Source organism: Lactuca virosa, chromosome 2 (assembly GCF_052849685.1).
Source record: "Lactuca virosa cultivar CGN04683 chromosome 2, Lactuca_virosa_CGN04683_v6, whole genome shotgun sequence".
Classification (NCBI taxonomy): domain Eukaryota; kingdom Viridiplantae; phylum Streptophyta; class Magnoliopsida; order Asterales; family Asteraceae; genus Lactuca; species Lactuca virosa.
In genome coordinates, this window is record NC_136427.1 from 68,763,763 (window position 1) to 68,775,870 (window position 12,108).

The following is a 12,108-nucleotide window of genomic DNA, read 5'->3' on the forward strand; positions in this document are numbered from 1 at the left end:
TTAATATGTATTTAAGTGTAATGAATTAATTTGTTGACTAAATATAATCTTGATAAACATTAAGCAAGTAAGGATAGTGCGGAGTGCACACTTGTTTGATATTGATCAAAATTCAAAGTAGACTGTAATTTAGGGGTGAAGCCTCTGAACGAACGGGGATCTGGAGGCAACACCCCTGGGAGCGAGGTCCACGGGGTAGAGCCCCTAGCTGGGTTTTTGACTTTTGTCTTGGCCTTATTTAAAATCCGTTTTGTGATAGTTCATGACTGTTGCACACTGTCTTGTGGCAATTTGGACAGTTTTGAGATAGAAAACTGTTTAGTGACAATTTTCAGACAAATATATTCTTAATCCGTTTTTGTCATATTTTCTTGGTACGTATGAAAATCATAACTTTTCATTAAGATTGTGGAGTACCACCTAAATACTTCAATTTGAAAATGTAATCACGATTCTTAGAATTCCAAAGTATTATTTCTTAACCCCCCCCCCCCCCCATAAATCTAACATTTTATTTATGGCATTCAACTTTGGGTCAATGGTCACTTTGTTGTTTGAGCAATGATGAAAGTTTCACATCTATATTTTATGGAGAAATCGAACCAATCCTTCTTAGTCACATCGTGTTATGGGAATTGAAAGTTTTCATTTTTCTTATGCTAATTTACTTGTAGTTTAGTTGATGCATCACATGTTGTCCAGGAATGAGTAATAGAAGAAGCCAAGCTAAAATCTAATGAAATTTGTTCGTTGGTTTGTCGTAGTATTAATTCGTTCTTAATAAACTTAGGTTCATGGAAAAAAAAGAGTACAAATTGTCTTAGGTGTGATTATTGTTGCATATAGCCAAAATTGAAGTTGATACGGAAACTAAGGAAAATAAAAGGACCATGACAGGAAAATAATACATTGGATTGTTAGTTATATATGATTAGCTTAGAATAATGTAACTATGAGTTATGATTATTTTATCTTTTAAAAAACTTTATTATTGCTTTAGATGAAGTAGAAAACCTATAAATTAAACAAATAATTGAGAAGTTTAAAGAGGGATTGTTAATGTAGTTAAATGGTTTTTTAGACAAAAAAAAAGTGTGAACATTATTTTTTCAAGATTATAAGATATATACTTTTTACAAATATACATATAGTTACCTTTAACCAATGTGGTTAAGGCAGTTGATATTTAGAAAAGAAACTTGTATTTTGTAGTTGGAGATAATTAAAAAGAAAAATAAACATTTTATTTTTTTCTTTCCAAATTTGAAGGAAAGTTAAGAATGAATTTAGAAAACCAATTTCATTTACTTTTTTCTCACTTTCATCAATTTCCTTTTATTTCCATTGTTAAGTTGAACTCAAGATCAATATGTAAGAGGTTTATGGTTATATCCATTGTAAGACATTTTTTGGGTAAATTTTTATTTGCTTGTTTTTTTAACAAAGAGTTGTGTGAATCAAATTCATTAATATTGTTAATTCGTGAATTATTGTGTTAGAAAAAGATAAAAAATAGTTGTGTTTGCCAAACTTATTCATAAGTTCATGAGCCCATTTAACGGTCTGATATTTTTAAAAGATGGTATTTAAAGGATAAATGTATTTTAAATGTGGTCATTTTAATCAATAACTTTAAATAGTTTTTTTTTCTAAAAAAACAGACATTTACAAGCTTATTTGACCTAGGGTGTGTTCGACAAAACTAGCAGGTAGCTGTTGCTTTTATTTGTTATATAAGTGTTCGGCAAAAGTAGCTGGAAGCGTTTAAAACATGTAAAATTACATAAAAGGGCATCTTGTAAAATATAAATTAGAAACATAATAATGAAAAAATAATAGTCTAAATTATTTTTTTTTAAAACTAGAAAATATTCGATAACTAGGTACTATTACAAAACCTAAAGTCATACGGCGACATAAAAAATCTAGTAATAAAATCATCAACGCCGAGCATTCCATATTAAAGTAGCAATATCATTACGGACACGCTTCATATTATTAGATCCTTCGTAAAAGTCTTCACTACTCGTGTCACTACCACGAACATCACGAAGTTCATCAATTGGTACACAATCAGGATGTTCTGCAACAAAATTAAAAAACCTATCTTCCTCAGAACTACGACGAATGTAGTTATGCAAAGCAAATGTGGCCATAATAATGTCAATCTGAGTTTGCACACTAAATTTAGGCATTCCATTAAGTATCTTCCATCTACTCTTCAAGATTCCGAATGATCTTTCAATACAACTTCGCAATGATGAATGAGAACGATTGAAAGCCTCTTGCATATTAGTTGGAGGCTCAATTTGAAATTGAGATTGATGGTATCTTGTCTTGGAATATGGAACCATATATCCATTTTTATCTGGATAACCTTTATCAACCAAATAATATTTACCTGTTAAAATGGTGAAAAATAAAAAATTGTAACATCATTTATATAATAATAGTAAAATAATGAAGATAATTATGATAATTTACCTTCAGGTGGTTTGGGGAATTTCATTGATGGCGTGTTAATAGCATGAAGGAACACACACGTGTCATGTGCAGATCCTTCCCACCCAATAGATGCATAGGTAAAACACATATCAAAATCACAAGTTGTCATTACATTAAATGTGGGTATCCCTTTTCTACCAATGTAACGCAATTGTTGAGTTTCAGGGATGCATGCCACTATGTGTGTACCATCGATACATCCAATGCAATCCTAAATGCAATTTCAAAATTAGTAATAATATTGTAGTATTGAATTAAAAAATTAAACGAAATATCTAAATATAATACCTTAAAATAGGGCATGTATCTTTTATCATTCTTGATTTGTGAAGGTATAAATTGAAAGGTTGGATCTTTTGGTCGTATAATGTCACGTGCCAAACATTTGAATCTGTTGCCTCTAGAAGTTATTGCCTCTAGAACTTCATGAAAAGCTCTACTAATCGTATCTCCAGATCGTTGAAATCTCTCCCCAACATCTCTATTGGACACACCTAAGGCAAGAGTGTATAAAAAATCCCCAACTTTTCAACAACTGATATTTTATCACTTGACTCCAATCCATATTGCAATTCAAGTTCTTTAGCTAGTTGTAGGAACACATTTGGGTGCATTCTAAATGCATTAACACATCGAATACGATGACCATTCAAAATTTCATTCATCCAAGACACTCCTGTTTGAGTTGATGTCATACATGGTTCCTTATACATGTATTTGAAAAAGTATGCAGTAACTAGAACACTTGCAGAGCATGAGTCTGATAATCGTTGTGAATAATAATGTTTTGTTCTCTTCTTCTTTCTTTCAATATCCATTCAAACACAAGCACCAATTTAAGATGATTAATATAAGCATGAAATATGCAAAAACCATATATAATCTCTAAATTAATCGTAACACAAGGCATCATAAATCCAATATGTAACATTAAAAATTGAAATATAACAATATCCAAATGAAATAACCTACTCAAATTAAAAAAAATCCTATCAATAATAAATCATCGATGAAATTAAAAACAAAAAAGTTAGTTGTCGATGTTATTCTTATAATTCAGCCATGCTAGCCTACCCACATCGTTTGGGAGAGTTAAAAACAATTCTCTTTTTATCGGATCTTCAAACAAACTCATTGCAAAGCACCACAACTCACTCCCACTTGTCATTATCCCATCATTAACCATTCGATTAATCAAATCTACAGCTGCACTTATACTAAAATCATGACTTTGATTGACAGTATATGTATCTGACTCTAATAGTTCAAGAGTACGTTTTTGAATGACATTTTGTTGAGCCATAAATCCCTTAAACATTACACATGCAGCTTACTCTATTTTTACGTTCCATCTGTATAGGTTTAACTTTGGAACTTTCTTTAGAACTCTTTTGATGTTGAGTAGATTCCCCAGTATTGTTCGGTGACAAGACACCGCCTGCCCAATTCATGAAATTTGAATAAAAAGCGGCGTTTTCTTCTTCTAAGTTATCCAAGTGAGAAGAGTGTCGAATGTTTTGAGAAGAGAAAAAAGTGTCATCATTAGCTGGGACATGATCATTGGTTGCTACATCATCACCCATTGTAGGATTTTCATCATCAATAATAACATGAGGCATAGCATTGAGAGTACTTGGATCCATGGATGGTGCCACACAGTCTGCACCACTCGCAACCGCATCCCCAAATATTTGATCCCATGCTTCTTGTAGCTCTAAAGAAGGTTGTTTTTTTCGAATTCCCTTAACATTTGGGTTTTCCTATATAGTATAATGTTTTTCTGTTAGTTTTCAAGATAACGAGAAAGTTGCATTAGTTAAAAATATTTTCAAATTTATTACCTTAATTTTTTTGTCCCACCATTCATCTGGACAATTTAGTTGTCGTGTACTCTCATTCCAACCAAGACCGGTCTCCCTAATTTTTAAGGATTTCCAAAGATTATAGTCTTTTCGCATTCCATCATACTTGTTCTTTAACACTTTGTAGTTATTTAACTTGGTATTAGCATCTTTATCAAAAATTGGCTGAAGGTGTTGCCATTTAATTGGAGAGGTACGACCATTCTTCATGATATATTTTTTAATATATCGCACAAAATCATGACCGACTTATCTGGCCAATCACATTTTTTTTCCAATTGTCATTATTCAAGGTCATAGTACCTAACTTTGAATTAAAATAACAAATTATTAAATTTTTATAAGGAGAATAAAAAGAATGATAAGCTCTGTAAAAACAAAAAATGGAATAAGAATTAGAGGCAACAGGTAACAAACAGACTAACACAAATACTTTGGATAGGGGAAGTGTCACACCCCGAAACCGATGGCGGAAACGTTACGGGGCGGAGGACGTCATGTATAGCATCACAACCAATGTATAATAGCAACCATAGCAACACAACCATCATAGTGTATACATATATGAAAAGGTTTACATCCATTTGAAAACTTGTTTGAATTACATTAGAGAGTATATATAAATTATAAACATGAGACTCTTATTGCTCCAGCTTCTCAAAAATCCAACAGGTACCTGTCTACTGATTTCCTGAGAATACAAGCAGTTTGAAAATATCAGCATAAAGTCGGTGAGTTCATAAGCGGTAGTTTGTAATGAAAACTTGTTGATGAGCTCGTAAAAGTGTTTTGTATAGTTTCAAGAAAATCCGATATTTTCTTTAGTGCAAAAGTAGTGTTCTCAATTCTGTATGAATTCGTGAATGTTTGTTACTGAAAACCGTAGTGATATGCGAAAATAATACTTCATGTGATTAGCTAATACTAATCATGATGTATAAGTATTTCGTATGTGAAACCATTGTATGTTCAGTTCTATTTGAAAACTCTGAAAGTTCTCAAGTTGTAGTGTGTAGTAGTTCTATTTAGAATGAATAAAACTATTGAAGAGTGCCGGGTTGTAAACTAAAGATGATTTATACATAATGTGAGTCGTATAACCATACTTGATACGACTAGAGACCTTTCCAACGTTCTTCAGGCGTCGAGTTAAATGACATTTGTCACCCTGGGCATGCCTGCCCAACTGTAGCTAGCAGTTCGGGTGTGGGATTGTCAGTCCCGAATAGATCTATTCACAAATCTCATGCTCTCCCTCCAGGAGACTATGGTTATACTATGATAGGATTTATCCCTGTACACCTAAGGGTACAATAGTGAAGTAGCGCCTCACAGTATCGTACAATCTAGTTTACATGCAGTGTAGTAGCGTTCTACCATAGCGAAAATTTCGTATGTATACCGTATGTAGTGATAATTACAGTTATGAATACCATGATAAAGTAGTGATGTAAACTGTAAACTGTTTATGTCTTAGTGCATATGTTTAGTAGTGAAAATTTCTATACTTGATATGTTTAGAAAAATCCCAAACTATACCGATTATAGTTTGCATGTATAGTGAATAGTGTGTCCGGAAACTATGCAATTTTAGTGAAAACGTCCCTTATGCTCAACATAGTACAAAAGGGTTAAAGTATGAAATTTGCATAATTTTGAAAACATTTATTTTTAGCTTGTATTCCCCCCCTGAAAACATTAAAAATACGGAAAATGTAGGGGTATGAACTCACCTTGGGTAAGTGGTTTGATTGAAGGATCGATACGAAGATCCGGGTGTTCAAGTGAAACCTTGAACACGATTCGATCCTAATAACATGTAATGACACATAAAGGAGTCAAATGATGGTATTTCGCCACTAGATGTGATGAAGAACCATTCTAAGAACTTGGGACTACTTGCACTAAGTGTTAGGAACTCAAAGGATTGCATGAGTGAGGTGTATGGCCACTTTAAAGGTGTGTACGGCCATGGGTGTGCGGCCCAAAGGGTGTGCGGCCGTACACTCATGATGGAAGGTGCCTTTGAGATGTTTTCAAGTTCCATACTTGCATCCATGAAGTGTCCTAGGCCCATACTTGGTTGTAGTACAAGTTTAGGGTCTTAGAAATGGGTTTGTGGTCCTATGGTGTGTGTGTATGGTCGCAAAAATGTGTGTGCTGCCGCACTCCTTCAAAGAGATGAAGAACATGACGGGACATTCATGATTCAAGGCCTAGATCAAGAGGTTCTTCATGCACAAGAAGTTAAGGGATGGATTACTCACGTTTTTGAAGCTTTGGAAGGTCCAAAGGTTGAGAAACTTGAGAGGAAATGATGTTGTGTGCTGCCAAGGTGCTAAAGGAATGAAAGGAAGGGGCTACCCTTTATATAGGGGTAAGGGTGCTGCCCAAAAGTGAGTGTGCTGCCAAGGGAGTGGGTGTGCGGCCGCACACCCGTGTGTATGGCCGTACACTCCTCCAAGAGGTGTGTATGGCCCAATTTTCTCACTATTCAACACTCCGACTCATTCTTAAACTCAACCTTGGTTATATACAAGCTTAGAACACTTAAATGAACCCTTGAATAGTACTAGAAATCGACAAAACTAGTTGAATATTGATTGAATTGATTAATTGTACAAGATTGAAGTTCCGGGTTGTCACAGGAAGCACTTGACAATAGACATGCTTTCAATCTCAAAGAAATTGATGACAAAAGAGTGCTTATCATTAGATGTAAACCCCACAGTAGCACCCAAGAAGATCAAACAGTCCTCAAGGGCAAAATGGTAAAAACAAGATAAAATAGTCCCTACGTGTAAAATGGTAAAAACCACAGAACAAATATGAATTTTACCAACTGCTTATAGAGTGAAGATGGTGACAGATAAAATGGAAAAAGAAAACAAGGGCCTACTCATGTCCCCTTTTTATTTTCAATACAGACCTCTAATTCCAAAAATGGTTATGATTTGTGTTCCAGGTCTTGAAGAAGCAATTCACCTCTCACAGTATAAAATACTCCACAACTGTGTATCAGATGGAATGCAAACTATTCTTCTTACATGTAAGATTAAGAGAAAAAGGGAAGCATATATATTTATAAAGAAATTGGACCTATATAGCTTAACCAGGTAACATAATTGTCAATTTTCCTACATAACCATCAGGGATAATGCACATTTATGGCGTTCATTTGGCAAATGGTGTGTTCATTCGATGGATTGCAATTAACCGTAACTTACAATTCCATGTAACTAATGCCATTTTTTTAACCCGCAAATACAATATATAACCTACTCCTAAACTAACACCTAAATCCACCTACATAACCTTAACATTTGATTGTTTTGTAAGTTACCAACATCAAGAAAACTCCATTAAACAAGAAACAGAAAAACAATTCGTTTAATTTCTCTTTGTTCCTATGATTACCTGGTTGCGTTTGATTTTCAAGCGTTTACTTTAACCTAAAAGCTAAACGCTCTTGTTGTCTAATGCTGCCAAACAAAGCTAATAGTTTAAAACGGAACGTTTTGTCAAACGCTAGAAGCTCCTAAACGCTTCCAAACGCTACACGACCCTAATAAGCTTCCATTAAGCTCCTATGATGGATGCTTCAACTTCAAGGCCATAATGCTTGTAGTAGCACATCAATGAGAGACATTTTGTCACGGGGGCAAAGGATGATTTTTTAACATGTTCTAAGTCAAAGAAAAAGAAAATTTTGAAGTTCTAACTTGTAACACCTAAACATATAGCAAGTCAAAAACAATTTTAATTTTCATAAAAAATTGATAAGTATTTAAGTTTGAGTTATTTAAAAGAAACAAAAATAAAACTTGAGCGATAAACATCTCATAAAGGAAAAACAAAGTTTGAGGTACAAAAAATTTGAAATTTGATTACCATTTAAATATGACATTACCTAATACCATACAACTAAGTATTTTAAAATTAAATACATGTATATTCATCATATTAGCTTGTTTATCACCCAAACAACCTCAACATTTCGTCTGTTAAAAGACATAAATAGACATAAATACCTTTATCATCTGATGATCAAAATCTAATGTAACAAACAAAACTTTCAATCACTTAGCCTTTACATGTACACTCACCATTAACAAAACAATGAAACCCCGAAGCATCCCTAACATGAATCTCCCTTTTAGTAACAACCGAAACATACTTAAAAAAACTATGACAATCTCCACAAAGAAGAATATTCTTCATAACCCGAACCGGGGCCCCACGCCCTGTCATCAAAATCCCATATGTAACCGCCAATTTCGCACTATGATAATATAGAAAATTCCTCTTTTGCCCCTCCTCCACTTCATGCAACACAAAACTCGTATCCGGCATATACCCAATTTTCAAACACTCCAAAACCAATATATCTAAACCACTATAAATATCCTTAAATCGCGCATGCGATTTATCTCTCGCGTAAAACTCATGAACCTTATTTTCCACAAAAATCCAACTTTTTCCGGGCCGTTTTTTAATACCCTTTTCTCTCATTTCTTCACGAATTGTTTCAGAACAATTAAATCTCCCGAAAGCAGAATATAAATTAGATATAAGTATGTAAGTAGATGGATCATTCGGTTTCTTTCCAAGAATCTCTTTTGCAGCTTTGTTTTCAATACTCGTGTTCATATGAGTTCTTGAGCTATCAAGTAAAGCCCTCCACACAAACGAATTCGGCTCAAAGGGCATTTTCGTAATTATCTCCTCGGCCTCTTTAACCAAACCCCAATGACCAAAAACTCGAATGAGTGACGCGTAATGGGTTGAATCCGGTTCGATTTTGTAAACCGTTTTCATGGAGTTAAAGAATGTGTAACATGAATTTACCAAATTGGACATGGTGTGTGTGTAGGCTGAGATGATTAAAAGGGTAGTGATGGAATTTGGTTTGATGTTTTTCGTTTTCATATGTTTCCATATCTCCAATGCGTTGTCCCCTTGCTTGTGAAAAATATAACCCGAGATCAAACTATTCCATGAAACGATGTCGTGTTGTTTCATGAGATTGAAAACTTTAATCGCATTTGTCATGTTGTCGCATTTGGTGTACATTCCAATTAACGCGTTTCCTACTCCTGTATCATGGATTAAACTTGATTTTATAGCAATTGAATGGATTTGTTCACCGATTCTATCAAACCCTAATGTTGCGCACACACCAAGAACTGTACTTGACACAATTTCATCGACGATTATTGTGTTTTCGGATTGGGATTTGACGAATAATGAAATTGCTTCGTATGGGTATCCGTTTCTTGCATAACCACAAATCATTGTTGTCCATATGATCGAAGAATTGTATTGGGTTAATGAGTCGATGAGAATTTGAAACATTTTTTCTGCATCGGACATTCTTTCACACTTTGTGCACATATCAAGCAATGCGGATTCGACATGATTGTTTGATTTAAACCCGGATTTTAGAACAAACGCGTGTATCTGATCACTGGTGTTCTTGTCTGCGTGTAATCCACAGGCATTGATGACGCTAGTGAAGGTGAAATCGTCTAATTCCAAACCTTGTGTGATCATTTTGCAAAACATGTTCAATGCGTTTGAAGGAACCCCATTTTGGCAAAACCCTGATAAGAGGGAGTTGTAAGAGACACAATTCTTCTCAGGCATTTTGTCGAACACCTCCTGTGCGATTTCAAGAAGTCCTGAGTTCATGTACGCAGATATCATTTGAGTCCAGGTGATTATGTCTTTAACAGGCATTCTATCGAACAGAACAATTGCGTCTTTTATGCTTCTGCACTTGGTGTAGAATCCAATTAGGGCATTGGTAACACTTAAGTTGTTTTCTAGTCCGAATTTTAGAGCATGAGCATGAAGTTCACGGCCTGCCATGATCGCATCGTTTTCCGTGCAGGCAGTTAGAAGGGTTGAAAGGGTAAAATGGTCGATTGTAAGTTCATTCGATTGTGACAAATCATGAAACGATGCGAATGCTTTTTCATACATGGATTCCTTTACCAGAGCCGATATCATTGTGTTCCATGATGAAATGTCTCTCTGGAGCATTTCGTCAAACACCTGGAGCACATAGTTTAAACAACCACATTTACTATAGAACCCCATCAAAGTATTTGAAACATATGTATCTTGTAAAAACCCCATTTTGATAGCTAAACAATGAGCTTGAGAACCCAATTCAAGATCCAAAATCCGTGAACAAGCAGTCAATATAGCAACGAAACTATACTCATTAGGCTGAATACCCAACCTCCTCATTTCAGAGAAAAGCTTTACACCTTCAATTTCGCGATTTGACTTAACAAACCAAGAAACCATAGTGGTAAATGTCGCCACATCTGGATTTTTAACACAATTGAACACCTTGTAAGCATGACTCGTGAGACCCAATTTGAAATAAGCCAGGATGAGTGCGTTAAACAAGTATGGGGTATTCTCTTGAATCTTGAGAATTGAAGCATGGACAGCCATGGCAAGTTCAATGTCGCCATGTTCAACCGATAGATTAAGCAAATTACAGTAGTCTTTAGAATGATGAGGTTTTGGGGTTTTGGTGTGGTTAGAGAGAGAAAGAGGAGTTCTTACAGAAGAGATTGAGTTGTGTGGTTTTGGAAGGTGAAGGAGAGAGGATGAGTGAGAGGTTTGTGGTAAACATTGGGGGCGAGAGATTGAGGCCGTGGTGGTAAGGAGGCTAACGGCGGCCATTGACAAAGAAAGGCGCGCGAATCATGAGAATACCCCTACGGTGTTCTAAACTATATACAAGCTCCGTAGTCGATTGTTCTTCATAGTTTTGATAGATGGTTGAATTACTTGAATATCGAAGTAACTTGTTATTTGTTTAATTTATATAAACGGGTGTTCACAAAAATATAATTATAAGTAAATGACTAAGTTTTTTTTTTTTTTTTATTATTATTAGTGTTTTATAGAAAAGTTTCGTTATTTTGAGAATTTTTTTTATAAACTTTTAAAGAAAGATAAGCAGAAAAGTCGATTATTTAACATCTTGCCAAAATTAATGAAAAACTCAACTTTTTTTATTTTAATAGGAAATAATATATCATATGATTTTTCTCAAAATAATAAGACTTTTCTATTAAAAAACCATTTAAGATTTTATCAAAAAATTTCACAAAATAAATGAGATTTTCTGCATAAACCCTGGTTGATATAACCAAATTTCAGACTAAACCAATCTTGTTTTGAAATAGTCGGTAAAACTATTAAGGAATTTTGAAATCTATGACGGTTCGTACCTTTCATGCGATTGGGTACGTTCTGGATTTTCTTTTCATGAAGTAACATTTACGAAATAACAAGAGCATGTTCAAAATCTGAAAAGAATAGATTCAAAATACATAATACTTTGAAATACTTATTTTTACTGAAATCTAACATAATAAAAATGTAAACAAAATTCATCAAAATTGAAAATACATTGTGATACAATAACGTGAAAAGGTGTCGTTTGGTTGAAAACCTGACAATAGTAATGTAACGTTTTGTTTTTTGTTTTTTTATTATTATTTTTTAGAAAAAAAAAGATAGATTCCAAGCCATTTTTTTCATCTTTCCTCGCCACTTCAATGTATGCACAAACTTCCCTTTGACCCTATCATGATTCTCCTTCGTTCCTAGCCATTATGGAGTCCGGAACCGCCTCTGGCAACCTCTAAACTGTTGGAAAATATGTAACACATGAATCCTGGTATGAATTTATATCTTGTATATTAATTTAAAA

General features: G+C 34.2%; 2 protein-coding genes across 2 annotated transcripts; both read right to left on the reverse strand.

Annotated features, from left to right (window-relative positions):
- Positions 1 to 1,940: 1,940 nt before the first annotated feature.
- On the reverse strand, positions 1,941 to 4,577 carry LOC145157488 (uncharacterized). The gene is made up of 5 exons (XM_079076521.1): positions 4,347 to 4,577; positions 3,851 to 4,265; positions 2,794 to 2,999; positions 2,485 to 2,716; positions 1,941 to 2,401 (listed from the first exon to the last, which is right to left on the reverse strand). The coding sequence occupies exons 1-5, from the start codon at positions 4,575 to 4,577 to the stop codon at positions 1,941 to 1,943; spliced, it is 1,545 nt and encodes a 514-aa protein (XP_078932647.1).
- Positions 4,578 to 8,298: 3,721 nt separating this feature from the next.
- EMB175 (Pentatricopeptide repeat (PPR) superfamily protein) lies at positions 8,299 to 11,161 on the reverse strand. Its single transcript, XM_079078068.1, has one exon. The coding sequence runs from the start codon at positions 11,067 to 11,069 to the stop codon at positions 8,451 to 8,453; it is 2,619 nt and encodes an 872-aa protein (XP_078934194.1). The 5' UTR covers positions 11,070 to 11,161; the 3' UTR covers positions 8,299 to 8,450.
- Positions 11,162 to 12,108: the final 947 nt, after the last annotated feature.